Below are 20,024 nucleotides of genomic sequence, written 5' to 3' on the forward strand. Positions count from 1 at the left end.
TTTTCAAAATAATTTCAATTTCTATAGAAGTTTTAGGTGCATGAGAAGGGGGGAAAAGGTCTTGACATGATAACAAAAAAAGGAAATACATAGTGAAGAAAAAACAAAAGAAAAAAATAAAGGAGTGCATGGGCCTCTTTTTTTTTGTGCAACGAGTGCATGGGCCTCACGCACCACCTAATAGGCCGTCCACTCCGGCCCGGAGCAGGGCCTTCTCTAACCGAAACCTTCAAGTCTAACACGGCGGTGATCTCAAAACTAAATAGAAAGAAAGAATCCTCTCAAAAAAAAATAGAAAGAAAGAAAGAAAGAAAGAAAGAAAGAAAAGGAAAAAGGGTGCGTAACAAGACTGCGGCGGCCATGGCTTCGCCGGAGCTCGGCGGTGGCGCCGGCAGCTACGATTTCCACCTCCGCTCGCTCTCCGCTGCCTCACGGGACTCTGCTGCGGCCGCTGACCCCGCCTCCGACCCCAACCTCCTCCAATCCGTAACTGCATCTCCCTTCGAGCCCTTCTTCCCATGTCCGGTTTCTGGGATGTATATACGAATTTTTAGTTTGCTGCTTCTTGCGTCATTTTTCTTTCCCCTCGTGAAGGTGAGGAGGGTGTGCGAGATGTGCCGGGAAGCGAAGGATGCGAGGGACGAGATGGTGGCGCGGGCGTTCCCGGTGATGAGCAAACTGTTTCAGCGATGCGCCGCCGCTCCGATCCAGGCCGTGGCCTCCACCGGCGTGCTGCTTCTTGTAAGCCGACTTTTCTCAGTCTTCCACTGCAAAGATTTTATTCAACATTTTGATGGATAAAGGTTTGGATGTCTGGAACTAGGGTCCTTATGCGTAGAAATGTACTTCTCCCTTACAATTTTATCCAAATTTCTCAGTAACGTGCGTATATCTAGTCTTTTGGGGAGAGAGTTAATCTAGTGTTGAGAATTTATTTGTATCTGCACAGTTATTGGATTCAGATTTCTTTTATATGTTTCCTTATTTTGTAAAGAGGTCAGTTATACTTCTAGAAAGAGTTTATTAGAGACATGTGTTTTTCCTACTCAGACTATTCTGCAATTCTTCCTGGACTTTGGGGAGGCAGTCTTGCATGATGCTGATGGTAGTTTGAAAATCTTCTTCCGCTCTTGCTTGAGTAGGTATATTGTTTTCTACATTTGTCTCTTGGTGTATATACCATTATGTATTGTGTTCAAAAGCTTCTTAAATCACTCCAATTTTCTTTCTTGTAAATAGGGAGTTCGCGGATCCTGTTGTTGCAGAGCGCACCCTTGAATTCCTTGTAGCAAACAAGACAAAGATCCTTAGTTCTTTTCCCACCTTGATTCCACAGGTGCATAAACGTGAAATGATTACTTACTCAGAAATAGTAAACAATGCATGTAGATGTTCTGTAGTCCATGTTGCTGCAAAGCATTGCTTTCAAATATATCAATGTATCAATTAAGCTTCCTTGTTTGTTTTTAAGTATATCCATAATCTATCTCTTCCTTGTTTATACACAGTTTTATCCGTTGCTGTTGAAGCTAATTGCATCAAATGGTGAGAGGTATGTCCTTTTTATTGCTGGGAACTTCTGACAGTTTTATGCACATGTTTCCTGACACTGTTAGCATTTCATTGGAATCCTGTTGAACTACCTAATTTTTCGCTAACATTCTAGACTGGAAAAGAAGTTTTTGGAAATGCTTCCATTAATGATGTCAGCGGGGTCTTTTCTTCCGCTCTTCCTGTCCCTTATGGATCTACCAAGTAAGGCTGTTGATTATGTGCTTTCTGGACTTCCTTGAATTTATTTTAATCCACATAAATTTAGCAGCTAATTAGCTTATGAGTTAGATGCATGACGGCATAACTAAATTCTTGTTTCTGCTCTTATCTGGAGCAGATACCTATAATGTGAGGGATTTATGGAATGGATATAGCGTGCTTACATGACCTAGTCCCTGCTGGTCTTGGTTCACCTTTTATTTACGAACATGAACTAGACTAGTTGTGACACTTATAAATCTCTTTTAACAAAGAACTGTTTGTTATCTTTAAGTTTTATTATGCTGCGCACAATATCAAGCTGCTCTGATTGATCTTAATTGGAGACCACCAAAATTGATTGTTTCATTCAGATATTTATCTTTTTTTGTGTGTTTTTATGCATTGTTGAACTGTTGGTTTTGTTCTGTAATAACGGTCGATTTCAATTCCTTTGCTCCTCTCTCGCTACTTGGACATCCAGTGTTGGTGGTGGCATTGGAGAAGGTGGAAAGAAGTTCTGGAACTCTTATTGGTAGTAGTATAGCTACAATCCAGAAGAGTGCTGCTCCTGAGGTTATCTTCAGAATTTATTCACGAAGCTATGGATGAATTACCTACTTCAAATTGGCTAAGCCATTTTTCTTTTCTATGATGCAGATGCTTCTTGCACTGATGGATGAGGCATACACTGGTTCTACAATAGAAGATTCTAGGGGTAATTCAGGTTCTGATGATAGTAGTCCTCTAGACCTCGCTGATCCAATGTTCCTAGACCTTCTGAAAGATGAGAATGATGGTATTGCCGTAAGTAGTTTCTCCTATACAATAGTGTATGTTCAATGTTTCTATATTCCCCCTGAATTCTTAGTACTACTGGTATCTTTTTCTACTGTTTCCTTCAGGCAAAACATTGGATATCCCCTACAGTATCTTCAACATTACAAGCAGCAGTTAACAGCCCACAATCAGACAGATTAAAACAGTCACTGGAAATGGCACCTCGCTTTCTTTCTTTGTATTTTGCAATTGCATTGCGGGATGTTAACGATTGTATGTTGCCTACCTTTTTTTCATTATGATTAATATTGATATACATGCTAAATTACCAACATAATGTTGATGTGAAAAATCTATGTTTGGTTGTTCAGCGCTGTTGTGTGCTCTTATTCCAGTAGTTATGTCAAGATATGCTGCAATGTTCCCAGACAAGGTTTTCTCATTCGAGGTAAACAACTTAAATTTATTCTGAACTTTCCTTGTCTCTTATGTGTTATACAGATGTTTTGTAACTATAGTTAGATATATAAGCTGGGTGCAGTTCGCAACCAAGGATATATTACCTTTCCAATATCTCTGTTTGCTTGATCAGATATAACGGATCAATTCTGTAGGAAATCAATTTATAAGCAATTAATAAACATCACAAGCCAAAATTGAAGGATTCAGCATATTGTTGAACTATTGCTGCTGTTGTTTTCGCAAAACTTACTAATTCTGAAAGCGATCCTAAATGATCCTTTGACTAACTGATGGAGCAGTGGTATGTTAAGTCCATCTATTTTATGTTGGAATATGTTGGATGATCAAAATGAAAGAAGTACAAACTGCCAATACCCACCTTCACCTATAATCCACAGATGGTATGTTCATATAGCTTGTCTGGCTTTTTAGACTTAGTTATTTGCCTAACATGATTTCTGTAAGTTCTAAGTTCCCATATTCTAGGTTCCCTGATGTTACATTCTTGTAGGTTAGAAAAAGACTGTCGGATTTCATATTGGCTGCCTTCCAGCGGTCTCCTGACATCATTGCAGTACTGAAGGTAATGAGTGTAAATTTGTGTTCTTTATTTCTTATTGTACAAGTCAGAACTTCGAAGATCTGAATCCAATAAATGGCCGTGTTATGTAGAACTTAGCAGCAATAAGGAGGCCTTTAAAAAGTTCCTTTGTATAAGAGTTTTGTTAACAATTTCGCATGATAATTTTGGATCATTCTGCAGAAGCCTATTACTGACAGACTTGGTGAAGCTCATGATAATCCTGCAAAGGCAAGTATATCTTTCGAGTTCTTACACCATGATGCCATTGAAATTGCTACATAATCACTTGCTCAAATAACTATTATGTCTTTTCACTGCATCTGAATTTTCTTAGACTGACCTATGCAGACAGAATTAGCATTGCACTTATGCTGGGCCATTGGCGAGCATGGAGCTGGAGGTGTAAATCGCAAAGATGTAGCTCGTGAACTATTTGAAAATTTGGAATTGTTATTGTATGAAAACCTGGCAACCAGGTGAGGCCCCAGTCTACTATGTCTTTATTTTCTAGACTTGCATGGCATGGCATATGATTGACTTCTTTTATATCTTGTCAAGTCGTTTGGGATTAAGCCAGGAACCAGGATTTGATTCGATGGGTGCATCTTCTAGAAAGTCATCCCAAGCTAGGCTCCTCTGCTTTGTGGTGACCGCCATTGCAAAACTAGCAACATGCCACAGTGAGTTGCTTCCGAGAGCACGTGTATCATTGGCAAAGGTGCTGACTCTATCCTTCCTTTATGTGATAAATGAGAATTTTAGATGGTGTTTACATCATCCATCATTATATTACTTCTCACACAGCATCTTAACTGTTTTTCCTGCAGGTTGCTCGTTCCCGAACATCAGACAGGAGAGTCTGGCAACGTGCCTGTGACTATTTAGGGCTCATGAATGAACCAGCCATCTGTTTATCTGTACTGGGATCATCCACTGCCCAAGGAAATGGACCTGGTATTGTTAACTGGTGCGAAGGAGGAACAAAGATGGTAGCTCATGTTCCCTTTTACCTTTTAGCGGAGCAAAAAGGTAAAAAACTTGGCAAGCATTCAATAGTTATAGTTAAAAGTATAGAAGGACCATCCTTTGGTTTTCTTAACAGAGCTATGCTTGCGATTTAAGTATAATGAGATAAAAAATTGTGCATTCTAGTTAGGGGTAAAACTAAAGCGAAGAACAATGCATTATAAACAATCTTGCTATGTCTTGGTTCAAATATTTTCATGCTACGCCTTTCTTCTTATTCATTGGTAGTTGGTATGATTGTCTGGAAAGTTAACCCCTGAACTCAACATGTGTTGCAGGTCCACCATTTCATGACTTTTCATTTGCGGACCTTCTCCCAGCAGAATGAAGAGCAAATATCTTCATGGATCATGAGTGACATGGTTCAGGCACTGATTTCACTAGCAGAATGCCATGTCTTGTGGCGACCTTATTTTGTGATCACAGCATGTTGAAGATCCAAATTCATTTTCAAAAACGGCTTGTATCAGCTAGTACATGGTTTTGAATATTAGAGAGGCACTCAGGAGTCAGGACTGTAGTGTACATGGAGTGACTCCTGCGTCTTCTGAGGGAGAACAGTGCTGTAAATGTAACGTCTATACCTTTATTGCACAACTTAAGGATAAGCTGTTTTATATGAAGTGGCTCTAAACATAAAGATACCCAACAATATATCAAAAGTTGAAGTCGTAGCATGGGCATGGAACGCAATCATTTTACCGAGCATAGCGTATTGTGACAAATATAAGGATGATGTTCTTGAAAATAGCGGGAACATAACTGAGAAGTTAGCATTCCATGGCCATGGCACATTGCAGCAACAAGAATAAAGAGAACTTGAAGCAACAAGAATAAAGAGAACTTGAAGCAACAAGACATGCAGCATTGCAGGCATATCACACGCACGGCACATTTAGGATTGAAATGGGTGCCGGACACCAGAAACTCTGCAAAGTATTGAACTAAAGCCTAAAGGCACACAAATCTCTATTCTGGAATTCCTACCAGGATACTGGAAAAGTCTGAACAACAGCAACAACACCACAAATTACATGCTAAATTACGTTTTGTACTCCACAAGACAAGGAACCTAAATTAACAGGTAGCAGCATCCGAGAGGCCAACATGAAGAGGAAGTCAATGCCCGAACCAACTGCCCTTGCGTAGTGGTGACGCATTTTCTTTGATAATTGAAATATTTCTTGGAATTTCCAGAAATTTTGCGGAAACTAGGCAAAAAAATAACCCAAACTATGAGCACCACATGGCAAGGAGAGTCTGAGGTGCGTTCTTGACTTCCCACTGATGAAGCTCTAAAATTTGCTGCTCCTGCAATGGATTGTTTTTTTATCGAATTCATCAGCTTTCACAAGAAACCAAATGATGGAATTTTGCAAACCCTAACATTGTGGTGGTTTAACATGATGCGTACCTCCAATGCGAGGATAAGAACATTTTTCGATTCAACGAATCTACTGGGGATTGCTCTCGCCTGAGACAGCGGCCTTGATGCGCTCCACGGTGCAAGCAATGAGGCTGTTCACCGTTGCCACTGACCCCAGCGAGAGCTTGGCTGTAGGCACAGAGTCCACTAGTATCTGGAACGCCACTGTCAGGAGCGACCCACCTGAGCCGACGCCACCTGAGCCCTGCATGTTTCCCCTGGCTGGGCCATCAGGTAGGATGGCGAAGCCCGATGGCAGGAGTGCCACGTAGTCAGGATCGCCGCCGTTGAGGACAACATTCATGGCCACAACGTCCACCGGCGCATAGATGACATAGGAGCCCGACGAGTCGGTGCAGCTCTCTTGCAGGATCAGCATGTTGCTTTGGTTCGAGTTCGTGCTCTGCAAAATTGTGCATCCGCAAACACAATCAACACTTAAAACATCCTACATTTATCACATGCAACCATGAGGAATCAAAGGGATCTAAACGCATGTGCTTACATTGACACGAAGAAGCGAGACACAGTTGCCATGATCCCGGCCATTGGCAATGTGAGCCATTTCTTGAACAATGCCACCATTGGAGAGGATGTCCCACTGAACAGAAACAAAAATGATGATAAAAGATGTTAATCGGATCTTGTTTAATTTTATCTAAACGCTGATGCAATTGATGGTAAGGGTCCATGCAGTGCATGCCTCGCTACGAGAGCTCTCATCGCGGAGGAAATCAAAGACGCGCTTGGGCGGGACAGGGAGCCAAAATGAAGTGGCGGCATTGAGAACGATGCCTGGTGGCCTGCCCGGGTCGTCGACGCTCTTTCTGGTCATGACACGGACGTCCTCAGCCCCACTGCCAGACAGCGTCGTCCACTGGTGTGCTGCGGAAGCCGTCACGCCGCCACAGAAACTCATCACCATCCTCTCAGCCAGTTTCAGCATACTCTTCCTCCCCTCACTGCTCGTGATCACTGCAACAGATAATCCGTGACTTCTTTTTCTTCAGTTGTTGGAAGGACATGTGGTAGAGTGCATTTCATAGGACCGAAAGCTTACCACCAATGTCGCTGGTCGGGATGTTGCTGGCCATGACGCTGGCAAGGCGCTCGCATTGGCGATCCAGCGTCCCGACCCATCGGCGTGCACCGAAGGCAAGGCCCGAGTTCACCAGCTGCTTGTAGATGTTGTGCACCGACCTGTCGTCCACCTCAACGTGCTCCACCCATGTCACCTGATGAACGATACATGAGGTACAAATATCATGGATCTGTTTCTAATCCAATACTAGGCAAAAGAGCAGTTCTGTCATACAGTATGGTAATCCAGCTACAGAGAATATTAATGTGACAACTTAACTGATTAATTTGTTAACACTTACCTTTGAGTAGCCATTGGGCATTTCCTGGATCAGGCAGCCAGACGGCCGGCGCCGGCACTTGAGGACAGATCCGGGGCGAAGGCTGTCCAATGAGACGTCGACGACAGCCCATGTCCCGTCAGCGTTCTGCTTGCAGTACCTCACAAAGTAGCTCTCCCTGGTCGGCACCAGTGGTGACGGCACCTGAAATTCCACTGACATCTGCAGACCAGCAGTGGACATGTCCCATTTTCAGGATCAACAGATCACGTCGAGCTATCCATGCATTCCACATAATTAAGGTTAGAACACGTACCACTTGCAATGCGCCGTTGTAGTTCCCCGCCACGCCGGTGGACAGCACCTCCAGCGTCGCCGCTCTTGACACGATGCTAGAGAACATAGTTGCATATTGATTCTGCGCAAAAATAGAACCAGAAGTTCAGATCACCTAGAGTTTCTCAGACATCAGCTAGTCAGTATGCCACTTACCACGTCCATGAGGATCTCAACAAGGTTGGCACGTGTCATGATCACCACACTGCTACCGCGGGAGGCCTCCGACTTGAGGCCGTACTGCTTGGGTCCGAGCCCGCCGGAGAACATGCGCGAATACTCCTCCTCGTTCAGCGTCTCGCTCGATCCATCGACCCCCGGCGCGTTCCAAAGTGGCTCATCCAGCTGCGCCATCCGGACCAGCTCTTCCATGGCCGCCACAGCCAGCTCCACGATCATGGGCTTATCGGCGTCCGACTGCGCAGCGCCCCTCAGCAGCTCCCCGGCGGCACCACCAGCGACACCACCGAAGATGTCAGTAGCGCCGTACGCGGCGGCGGCGGCACCCACACCGATGTCCAGAGGCGACGCGCGTGCTGCAGCCAACGGGCTGGAGAGCACGGGGAAGGACACCATGGGCTTGCCCACGTACTTGGCCGCGATGGCCGAGATCCTGTCGATCTCCTCGTGGAGCCGAGCGTTCTCGATGCGGAGGTGGTGCTCGTCGAAGGACATCTCCCCGAGCGCAGCGGGGCCGCCGCAGTTGGGGCAGGACGCGCTGCTCAGGGCCTCCTTGTACCGCATGTTCTCGGCCCGGAGCTTCTCGTTCTCTGCACTCAGCTGCGAGTTCTCCAGCCGCTCGTGCTGGTTCTGCAAGTCGCCCATTCACACGACGCACACCAATCAATCACAACACTGCCATTGATGTGTGATTAAAACGCTTGATCGATCACTACTAGTACAGGTTGTATATATAGGATAAACAGCAATGTATGCGTGCTGATTGTACATGTGCAGCTGTGCCTGGGTCAGATGAACAGTGCTGTAAACGTATGCCAGGGAGGCAGCAGCAGGAGTGAGGAAGACATTTGCATGGTGTGGGGTTTGACCATGGCAGCCTGGGCAGTGGCAGCACATTTGGCAGTGTGCATGCAGAAGAGGACATGGGGGTGTGTGGGCAAGCTTTGTCCAGTTATAGTAATAGGTCATGAATGCAGGCTGACAGAGGCTAGGTCAGCGGCTTAAATGAAGTGGTTGTGACGACGCTGCCTTGGAGAAGCAATTTTTCCGATCAAAATTCTCCAGAGAAAAATCATCAGAGTTGAACAGAGTGGGATTAATAAACAGAAGGATGATCACCTTCATTTGCGTGCGCTTGTTCTGGAACCAGAACTTGACTTGGAGCGGCTCCAGCCCGAGCTCCCGGCTCAGCTCCTTGCGCTGCTTGTCGTCCGGGTGAGGGCATTCCTTGAAGAAGCTGGCCATTAATATAATCAAATTCCAAGAGAAAAGATGAGTACTTTTATGAGTGATTGACTGGCGAATTAATGTTCCATGAAAAATATGGAATGAGAAAGGAAGTTCAGTGTGAACGCACTAGTCCTACTACTTGAATGCATTGTTTGTTTTTTCGTTTGTTTCGAGAAGAGCAAAAGAACAAAAACGGTTTGGGTCAACGTGTACAATACTCTTGAAGAATCTGGACGAGCAAGAACTCAATTTGACTTGTACGCAAGCTTACATCAGTCTCAGTGAATGCTGCTAGTAGTAGTAACCGATACTGACTATATCCCTTGTCCTGTCCTCATCAATTTCAGCAAACCAACAACATTTTATGCAAACCAAACATTGATGGACAACATTAAAATGTAAAAAAGTAAACATCAACGATATTCCAAGAACAATCTATATATGCAGAATTAATAGAGGGAACAAGAGCAGTAGGGTATGGGCATTACGCTTCCATCTCCTGGATCTGGTGCTGGGTGTGGCGGTGGTAGCGCTTCTTCTTGCTGGGCGGCTGGTTGGGGTCCTGGTCGTCCACGGAGACGCCGTCCACGTTCTCGCTGCCGGACTTGCTCTCGAACTCGTCCCCCAGCAGGTCGGAGCTTCGGCCGCCGCGCTCCGCCGGCGTCGCCGGGATCTGGTCCAGCAGATGCTGCTGCTGCAGCGCCTGTTGGAGCTGCGGGTGGTTGTCCAGCAGGTTTGGCTGCCATCAAGCAAAGGGGAAGAACACGATCAGGAGGTTAGGCAATCTACAATTCTACTACATCACTGCACTGCTGCACAAATCAGTAGAAATTAAAACACCAATCAAGTGCTGACGAAAACTGGGACGTTTGTCTGTTGACGCGCGCATTCCGTGCGTTTCATCGTCACCATTAATTCGCAGGTAGACATGGTAGGGGAGAAGTTTCATGGATCAAAAGGAACGGAAAATAATGGTTGCACAAAATCATTTTACCAAGAAAAATAAATGTTCCCGTAGAGAGAGAAACAGGTAATGGAACGAAAGAGTTGCTGATCAACAATAATTTCGGGAAAGGGAGATGTGAAAGCAAGCTTGCAATGGGGAAGGAGGAAGAAAAGGTATGTTGTCGTATCTTGTTCATGGGCCACAAGACACAGAGCAGCTGGAACCTGGAACAGCAAGTTATCAACACCAACCTCTGTTGATCTCTACAGCCTCTGTTTGTGTGTAAGATCAGGAATCAACTGGGATTGAGGTCTTCCCTCTCTCCAAGTTGCTGTCCCATTCATCTGCCCCTTTATATAGGAGCAAGTCTTAAAGAAATGGGGCTCATGTACTCTGATGACCTAATCTTTGTGTGAACAGCGCAGCCAACTGCTAAGTCCTGGAGATAACCTCTCTCTCTCTCTCTCTCTCTCTCTCTCTCTCTCTCACACACACACACACACACATCCTTGGGACTTCTCGGTTTCCAAGGAAAAAGCTACAAATCTCTCACACATGCATATTGCAGATACGGCCCTTCTGTTCCATTTCCATCACTAACCACAAGTTCTGAAACTGAGTCCTCAAATCGAAACAAAACTTTCGCCAAGAGAGAGAGAGAGAGAGAAAGAGAAGGCGCGCCGAAAGAGAACACGAAAGGAAGCGAGAACGGAAACAATTAAAAAGTCGTGATCTTCCAAAAGAAAAGAGAAAAAATTCTTATGCCTCATTAAGCCCAAAAGAAATCCAGCAGGAATTGATTACCTGACCGAGTGACAGTGCCGACGAGGACCCGTACGCCGCCGCCGCGCTGCTCCGGCCGATCATCGGCCGCATGTGCCTCGCCGGGATCATCATTCTGCTGCCGCCACCTCTCAAACCCTAATTTCTTGCCGTCTCACTCCTTTCCATTTCTTCACAGGCACTCCCTCCCCAGCCAAAGAACAGGCGCTAATTCCTATTCCTGTATAAAGATACCTTGCCTGCCAAGCAACAGCACAACCAGCAACAGATCTAGGGACAAGCTAGCCCGAGAAGAACCTTCGCTGTGAGACTGGCAGTGAGATCCAGCAGAAGAACTATATATGTGTGTGCCTTTGCAAAAATAGAACTCTCTGATTATCTCTCTCTGTGTCGTCTGCCAGCAAGTTTCAGCTCTCGAAACGATCCTTTGCCGCGTGTGCAAGCTCAGAAGGGTAGCTAGCAAGAGGTGGAGAGACGGGGAGATCCTGAGGAGCTAAACGGCCATGGAAGAGGAAGGGGGGAGGAGGAGGAGGAAGAAGAGAAGAAAGGGGAACGGAGGTGGAAGAGAATGTGGAAGGGGGAAGGAGTTATTGCGGACGAGGGTTGAGGTGGTGCAATCCGCATTTATTGAGAGGGCGTATCGTAATTGCAAGGAGAGAGAGAGAGACTGGCGCATGATTTTAAAATACTTTTTATGTCCACAATACGGCGAATATACGCACGATATGTCATATATTTTGGATTTTTTGGACGTCATTTGTATTCTTTTTGGGTCAAAGAATGTGAACATGAGCGTTCATATTATATATCTGCATGTCATATATATTTATCGAGCTATGTACAGGAATGAAGGAGAAAAATAAAGGCAGCAAGCCCAATCATGTGCATTTCCATTCATGTATAGTAGATAGGCTTGTCGGTGTATTTTTCGTTTTTCTTGGTTATTTAATTCAGGCTACGAGAATTGCTTGGCAGTGGACGTACGTTTTGTGCATGAATAATATAGTATAATAATGCACTGTTGATAAATGTTTAATAACCCGCGTAGTTATTGAGTGATGGAGAGAAAGTTTCTCCACTGCAACTGTTAGGCCAATTTTAGTGGAGTTTTATAAGATTTTCATGTGCATTTAATTTTATTGATGTGGCAGGACATTTATGAGGAGAGATGGAAGAGTTTCATGAGATTTAAGGGGAGTTTCATCCCCATGAAACTCATTAAGCCAGTCTCAATGGGGATTTTACGGAGGGTTTCATAGTATTAAATATCATTACTTTTGCTGACATAGTAAGGAGAGAGAAGGATGTAGTTTCATGGGATGTGAGGAGAGTTTCATCACCATGAAACTCATCTGGCACAGTTACCTAATTTCCAGTCTAGATAATTATGCCCATAAAACTCCCACTGTGACTGGCCTTACCTAGTTTTTACTCTTAGTGTAATGAAACCATGTATTGAGACTGGCCTTACATTCATCATGTACAGTATACGGAGCATCTAAGGTCAATCTCAGTGGATGTGTCACATGAGTGTCATGAGCATAAGAGAGAGAAGTGGGAGTGTCATGGGATGTGAGAGGAGTGTCGTGGTGATGACACTCCACCGGCTCGATTACCTAGTTTCACAGTCTTGGTAACTCTGTTATAATATTTTCTACTAAGACTGACCTTATAAGGTGACTCTTCAATTACACAGCACTGCTCTAGTGTGTATTGCTGGCTCAATAGTGCTCTCCTTTTCTTTTCTCAAATGGACTTCCTTCGATTCATCTATAAAATTTTATAAAAGAAAAAAATCCAAATTACTCTCCTCAACTGTAGCCAAAGTTCTAGTAACCCCCTAAAATATCATTTGGTTCATTTTGAACCCCCAAAACTTTGCTCTTTAGTTCAAATTAACCCCTAATACATTTTTCGTTTTATTTTTCCATGCATAGATGGAATTATCAGTTGAAATTTACAAAATGATAGTACACATCATAGCGCATATTAGAAAAATACATCATAATTATCAATTTTTTATAGGTTAGAATATTTAATAGTAGATTAAACATTGGGGTTCAAAATTATATGAAAATAATGATGAAAAAATTAATGATTTTTTAAATATGTATTGTGATGTCTACTACTACCCTACAAAATTTGAAATTAAAATTCAACTTGTGTATAGAGAAACAAAAGAAAAAGATAAGTTGTATTATGGGGTAAAATGAACTAATTGGTATAGTTTATGGTAAATTGAACCAAGTTATAGTTTATGGGACTATTTAGACTTCGGTTATATTTGAATGGGGTAAATTGAACCTTTTTCTTTTATAAATAAAGTAGGCAAAAAATATTGTGCAATATAGAGCCAATGACGCGGAGTATCCATCTGTGCGCTAACAGCATGGCAATTAATTTGGCAGGACCTAAAATCTCTTTTTCATCGATACATGCAATTTGATCCTTACAATGTGCTCCCGGTCGTCTACTTCAACGGCAATCGGAGCCACCAGTCGAACACCGCAACTGACAGAGAAACACGTACGCCGAGCATGGAACTTGAAGCTGATCCCATCCCAACGAAGCAGCCACAAAACTTCTGCAATGAAACGCGTGCGCGCATGCACACATGATCCAATATGTTTTTTCTCCAATTTTTTATGTCCCAGCTTTTCAGGAGAACAGCGCCATTCGCCGAAGGGATAGATCGATGCTTCAACCCAACTTTTCTGGAATAGTGTACTGTTTTCATACCTCGGCACGGCTTCTGGGCGTTAGGGTCTGATCTATACTGCGCATATGGACACAGCTTTTTCCTGCTAAAAAATAAATCAAGTGAAATGTTAATGTATGTCTTTCGAGGAAATTTAAATATGTATGGCAGAGGAACAACAATGAATCTATATTAGGATCGTTCATGCCAATATAATAATGTGCACGACTTGAGTTACTATATATCACTACTACAGAGCAGGCCTTTGATCCAGACCAATTGTCTCGGCTGCTGTCGGTACCCTGTAACAGGGATACTCACTCTTACTGCGGCAAAGCAGGACCCGCGTAGTTATCCGTAACTGCGCGCAGAGGACGGAGTAGCCAGGCCCCACGGGTCAGGCTTTTTCCTTACCAGCCCAATGGCCCCGGACCCGTTCCCCGCTTGGGATGGGTCCGGAGACGCCACGCATCCCTAAGAAATGAAAGCTCCGAGCTGCCAGCCGAGGGCTCGGACCCCCCATAGGGGTCCGGGACCTCCTACGCCCATCCGGACCTCCCTTACTGCGTGGAGGTCCGGAGCCGACACGTGTCCCGGAGGCACGGGCGCGAGCTCGTGCGTGAGCCTTCCGCTGGAAGACTCGCCCACCCACCGCAAATAATGCGGATGGTTGAGGCGTGCTCTGTCATCGCAGCACGCGGGACAGCCTTTGCCAGGCCTCACTGTGCACCGCGTATTACCAAGGTACACAGTGTAGCCGCCTGTGCTGCACCCGCTCAGAGCCCGCCTGCCGCATTAATTGGATACGATGGCACGACACTTTTCCATCATGCCGCCTATGCCGCAACCTACACAGCCCGTTCAGCTACGTGGCAGGCGACGCCGCTAGCTACATCTGGCACCGTTCTGACAAGACAGCGCCTGGACACGCTGAACGGGGAACTCCAGAAGCAGACAATGGGATCCAGGAGAGAGATCTCCTTCGCCTGCGACGCCATAATTATGAACAGTACGTTATCGTGTACTACATCGTTGGGCCCACCTGTCGGGGTCCCAACAGCCATGTACGCGTCCCCTTGAGATATAAAAGGGAGACGCTCGCTGTACACAACAAGGCTCTCTAGACACACACAAGCTCTCGCGGACTCTCTCGAGGCAAGGCAGTACAACACACAGTGGACGTAGGGTATTACGCTCCGGCGGCCCGAACCACTCTAATCCCGCTGTGTTCATCGTGTTCTTGAGCGAGATCGAACTAGAACTAGCTAACCCCCGAGTACCCGGCTTAGGCGGGTGCCTTCTGCCACCCGGCTGTGGTTTGCAGCACCACGACATTTGGCGCACCAGGTAGGGGAACTAGTTGGTCGCAGTTCATCTCTTCCTCGTCTCCATGGTTCGTGTGGACGATGTGGAGATGCCGGAGGGTGTGGCGTCCTCCACGCCACACGCCTCTCGCGTTACTGCTCCAGGGGCAACTGTGCCCGTGGAGCAGCCACCGTCGGCGGCGGCGCGCGCTGCTCGCCGGCAAGGGTCAGGGCGGCCGTCACGGGCCCCCTCGCAGGCTGCGAGCGACGGAGCGCTGGCGGCGGCTAGGGAGTTGTTTCGCAACCCTCCGGCTGCTGCAGCCTCGCCAGACGCCCTGAGGCAGTGAAGGGACGACGTTGATCGTCTCCTCCATCTGGCTCAGGCCTTCCCCAGTTCTGCAAGGACTGGGCAACGACCTCCGCCTGGCAATGCGGTGGTACCTTACCACTAGCGCCAGGGCGGTGCGTCGGCGTCCGTGCGCTCCCCCACCGTGAGGGGTGCACGAACAGAAGACTTGCGGGCGGAGCTCAACCGCCGGCGCGCGGGAGAGGATGCCCGCATCTCCGTCGAGAGGGCGCGAGAGCGCTGTCTCAACATTGAGGGACGCAACCTCAACGCCGACTTGGACGTGGCAGCACCCAAGCCTCCAGTGAACGCCCGGATACAGGCGTGCGCCCCGGTGGCTGGGGTGGGTTGCGCTGCGCTGGCAGAGCACCTCCGCGCGGTGGCATGGCCGTCCAAGTTCCGCCCGCACCTGTCGGAGAAGTACGACGGTACCACTAACCCGTCGGAATTCCTGCATGTGTACGTTACCGCCATCACAGTAGCTGGTGGTAACGCCGCCGTCATGGCGAGCTACTTTCATGTAGCCTTGTCTGGGCCGGCCCGGACTTGGCTCATGAACCTCACACCTGGGACGATCCAGTCCTGGGAGGAGCTCTGTGCGAGGTTCACAGCGAACTTCGCCAGCGCGTACCAGCAGCATGGTGTGGAGGCACACCTTCACGCCGTGAGGCAAAAACCCGGAGAAACGCTCCGGGCCTTCATCTCGCGCTTCACCAAGGTACGGGGTACCATTCCTCGTATCTCCGATGCATCTATTATCACTGCTTTCCGCCAGGGGGTACGTGACGAGAAGATGCTCGAGAAGCTGGCGACGCACGAGGTGGAAAGCGTTACTACGCTTTTCTCCCTAGCAGACAAGGGTGCCAGGGCCGCTGAGGGCCGTGCATGGCACTCAGCCCCCCAAGACGGAGACGCCAAGGCTGGTGGCTCCGGTGCTACCGCTCAGGGAGGTGGCAAGAAGAAGAAGAACAAGAACCGGAGTCGCGGGGAGCCACATTCTGGCGGGCCAGTCGTTGCAGCAGCAGCACCAGCAGCGGCGCCGGCTGCTGCAGCAGAGGCTGGGGGCCAGAATGCACATGGCAAACGCCCTCGCCCGCAAGGTGGAAGCGGAGGTTCATGCCTAGTGCATCCCACCGCTCGCCACAGCGCCGCTGACTGCCGCGAGATCCAGAAGCTCGCGAAGTGGGTCAGTGGGCGGCGTGAGCAGTCCTCCAAGGATGGTTCACCCCCTCCTCGCCAGCGGCCTGGCAAGGAGAAAGCCTCCGACAGCGGAGCCGCTGCTGGGGAGAAGGAGCTGGGGTACCAGTCCCCCGCTCGGGAGCTGAAGGGCGTCTAACACGACGACGACTCCGATTCCGACAACGGCGACCGCCGCAAGAAGCTGTACGTAATGTACGGCGGAAGCTGGGAGCTTGTCTCCCGGCGGGACATGAAGACCCTTCATCGAGAGGTCCTTTCGGTGATGCCGGGGGTCCCGAAGGCGGCGCCGCACCAGAGGTGGATGAACACCACCATCTCTTTCGGGCCATCCGACTGCCCGGAGAATATGGCTGGGGCTGGTGTACTACCTCTAGTCACCGCCCCTGTCATATCCAACGTGAGGCTCTATCACGTGCTGATCGACGGTGGGGCTGGCCTCAACGTCATCAGCTATGCAGCCTTCAAGCAGCTGCAGATCCCGGAGTCCAAGCTGACTCCCTCTCGCCCATTCTCCGGAGTGGGCCCACATCCGGTGTTCCCTCTGGGGAGCATCACACTGCCGGTCACATTCGGGACCGAGGAGAACTTCCGCACAGAGAGCGTTCTGTTCGATGTTGCGGAGGTGAACCTCCCGTTCAACGCCATCATTGGCCGGCCGGCACTCTACCGCTTCATGGCCATTGCTCATTACGGGTATTTGGTCTTGAAGATGCCTTCCCCTGTCGGTATCCTCACCGTGCTGGGCGACCGCACCGCTGCTGTCACTGCAGTCGAGAGACTGCATGCTCTGGCGGTGGAGGCTACGCGTTCCGAGGAGGACCCATCCCCCTCGCAACCTAGGGCGCCTGTAAAGGCACCCAGGGTTCAGCCGTCCGATCCGGACGATGTCCCCGTGAAGACGGTCCAGATCGGGGCGGACTCCTCCAGGACCACCCGCATCGCGGGGAATCTGGAGGAGAAATAGGAAGACACGCTCATCGCTTTCCTCCGGGCAAATGTCGACGTGTTCACCTGGGAACCGTCACAGATGCCCGGGATCCCTAGGGAAGTGATCGAGCACAATCTGAGGATCTACCCCGATGCCACGCCGGTGCGTCAGAAGCCTCAGAAGCAGTCCGTGGAGCGGCAGAACTTCATCCGCGAAGAAGTGCATAAGCTGCTGCACGCTGGCTTCATCGAGGAGGTCAACCACCCCGAGTGGTTGGCCAATCCGGTCGTCATCCCGAAGGCCAATGGGAAGCTTCGGATGTGCATCGACTACACCAGCCTCAACAAGGCATGTCCTAGAGACCCCTATCCTCTTCCACGTATCGATCAGATCGTGGACTCCACCTCCGGGTGTGACCTTTTGTCTTTTCTAGATGCATACTCTGGTTTTCACCAGATTCAGATGTCTAGAGAGGATAGGAAGCATACTGCTTTTGTAATATTAGATGGGCTTTATTGCTACATTGTCATGCCGTATGGTCTAAGGAATGCCTTACCCATGTGGAATGCCTTACCCACGTTTGTACGGGCTATGAACAAAACCTTCTGTAATCTAATTAGAGATATTGTTGAGGTTTATGTCGATGACATTGTGGTCAAGACTAAGGTAGGGTCAACACTAGTGGAGGACCTGTCCCTCGTCTTCGACCGGCTGTGCGCCACGCGCACGAAGCTGAATCCCGAAAAGTGTATCTTCGGCGTCTCGGCGGGGAAGCTGCTGGGTTTCCTAGTCTCACATCGAGGCATCGAGGCAAACCCAGCCAAGATCAAGGCGATCGAAGCGATGAGGCCTCCCGGCCGCATCAAGGACGTCCAGAAGCTTACTGGATCTCTCGCCGCTCTTAGCCGCTTCATATCGAGGCTGGCTGAGAGGGCCCTCCCCTTCTTCAAACTATTGAGGAAGTCCGGTCCATTCTCTTGGACCGAAGAGGCTGAGCAAGTGTTGGTGGCTCCAGAGCCTGGTGAGACGTTGTTTCTGTATATTGCTGCGTCTGCAGAGGCGGTCATCATGGTGCTAATCGCCGAGAGGACGGAGCAAACTCGCCAGGGGGACACCAGGGTCTCCCGGCCAAGGATGGTGAGCCGGACCCCAGACACGGGGGCCCGTCAGCCTCACCTCTGCTTGAAGCTCCGGAACCCAGACAGGGGGTCCGGAGGAGCCTTGTACCAGTGGGAACCCAAGACCGCTGGGGGCCCAAGGACCTGACGTGGAGGTTAAGGGCGAATCGGACCCGGTCACCAGGGTCCGGACCATCCAAAAGCCAGTCTACTACGTCAGTGAAGTCCTCCACGAGGCGAAGGCCAGGTATCTTGAGACACATAAGCTTATCTATGCGATACTTATTGCGTCCAGGAAACTGCGCCACTACTTTCAGGCACACCGAGTTGTCGTAGTGATTTCTTACCCGCAAAGAGCGATCCTGCACAACTCCAACGCCACAGGCAATATCGCCAAGTGGGCAGCAGAATTGGTTGAGTACCAACTGGACTTCAAGCCTCGCCATGCAGTCAAGAGCCAGATCCTGCCTGACTTCATAGCGGAATGGACTCCTTCCCCAAGTAATTCTGGGGATCTGGACTTCAACGCCGGGCCCCCGGAGCCGGGAACCAGGACACCAGTCTTCACCGAGCCCCACTGGACGCTCTTCTTCGACGGGTCCGCCCGCGAGAAGTGGGCCGGAGCTGGTGTGGTCCTCATCGACCCAAACAGAGATCAGCTAAAGTACATGGTGCACCTTGAGTTCAAGGCCACCAACAACATGGCGGAGTACGAAGCTCTAATCTTTGGCCTGACGCAAGCCCTGTCTCTGGGGGTCTGACAGCTTCTGGTGAAGGGGGACTCTCAGCTAATCATCAAGCAGGTCCGAGGGGATTGCAGCTGCAACAATCCCCAGCTCGCGGCATATCTCATACACGTGAGGAAGCTCGAGAAGGACTTCGACGCCTTGGAACTGCAACATGTTCCCCGCGAACTCAACTCAGCAACGGATGATCTCTCCGCGAGAGCATCTACCTGGGCATCCGTGCCCGAGGGCGTCTTCGAAAGACGGCTGCTGAGACCTACCTCCCAGCCTGCCGAGCTGGGTGAAGGGGATCAAGCTAGCACCTCGAAGCTAGCAGTCCCGGCGGCATTCCACCTATGGTGCCCGACCTGGGCTGTGTGCACTATTGAGGATCCTGGAGACCTCATAGAGCCACCCCCCACCTTCTCAGGGAGCTCCCGATGCATGGATCTCCGAGATCCGGGACTACCTGAAAGACAACATCCTTCCTGATGATGATGTGTCCGCTGAGCGCATAGTACGATTGGCTAAACGCTACACGGTGGTAGAAGGGGATCTCTACCACCGTGGCGCCAATGGTGTCCTCATGCGGTGCATTTCCCAGGAAGAGGGCCGCGAGTTGCTCGCGGAGATCCATGGAGGTGAGTGTGGAAATCATTCCTCATCTCGCACGCTTGTTGGCAAAGCCTTCCGGCATGGCTTCTCCTGGCCAACAGCACTCCAGGATGCGGCTGAGCTAGTGAAGTCCTGCAAAGCATGCCAGTTCCATGCAAAGCAAATACACACACCGGCTCAAGCTCTGAAAATGATTCCGCCCTCATGGCCATTCGCCGTGTGGGG

General features: G+C 48.8%; 2 protein-coding genes across 4 annotated transcripts; one reads left to right on the plus strand and one right to left on the minus strand.

Annotated features, from left to right (window-relative positions):
- The first annotated feature begins 284 nt into the window (after window positions 1–284).
- LOC120683365 (AP-5 complex subunit zeta-1) lies at window positions 285–5,280 on the plus strand. 3 transcript variants are annotated; one of them, XM_039965441.1, is made up of 16 exons: window positions 285–486; window positions 595–741; window positions 1,051–1,142; window positions 1,240–1,336; window positions 1,509–1,552; window positions 1,667–1,755; window positions 2,237–2,328; window positions 2,413–2,559; window positions 2,658–2,805; window positions 2,904–2,980; window positions 3,506–3,577; window positions 3,758–3,805; window positions 3,926–4,053; window positions 4,136–4,295; window positions 4,405–4,606; window positions 4,882–5,280. In XM_039965441.1, the coding sequence occupies exons 1-16, from the start codon at window positions 361–363 to the stop codon at window positions 4,929–4,931; spliced, it is 1,719 nt and encodes a 572-aa protein (XP_039821375.1). In that variant the 5' UTR covers window positions 285–360; the 3' UTR covers window positions 4,932–5,280. The 3 variants fall into 3 exon arrangements, 2 of the variants coding, with proteins under 2 accessions (XP_039821375.1, XP_039821376.1); XM_039965442.1 differs by lacking the exon at window positions 3,506–3,577 and having other exon boundaries at window positions 301–486; XR_005678782.1 differs by lacking the exons at window positions 4,405–4,606; window positions 4,882–5,280 and having other exon boundaries at window positions 361–486; window positions 3,912–4,053; window positions 4,136–4,283.
- A 171-nt stretch (window positions 5,281–5,451) lies between these two features.
- On the minus strand, window positions 5,452–11,463 carry LOC120683364 (homeobox-leucine zipper protein ROC2-like). Its single transcript, XM_039965439.1, has 11 exons — window positions 10,887–11,463; window positions 9,625–9,875; window positions 9,026–9,143; window positions 7,883–8,536; window positions 7,707–7,808; window positions 7,412–7,612; window positions 7,090–7,264; window positions 6,733–7,004; window positions 6,535–6,630; window positions 6,018–6,432; window positions 5,452–5,914 (listed from the first exon to the last, which is right to left on the minus strand). Exons 1-10 carry the CDS (start codon window positions 10,977–10,979, stop codon window positions 6,058–6,060), a joined length of 2,337 nt encoding a protein of 778 aa, XP_039821373.1. The 5' UTR covers window positions 10,980–11,463; the 3' UTR covers window positions 5,452–5,914; window positions 6,018–6,057.
- Window positions 11,464–20,024: the final 8,561 nt, after the last annotated feature.

This window comes from Panicum virgatum, chromosome 7N (assembly GCF_016808335.1).
Source record: "Panicum virgatum strain AP13 chromosome 7N, P.virgatum_v5, whole genome shotgun sequence".
In the NCBI taxonomy this organism is placed as follows: domain Eukaryota; kingdom Viridiplantae; phylum Streptophyta; class Magnoliopsida; order Poales; family Poaceae; genus Panicum; species Panicum virgatum.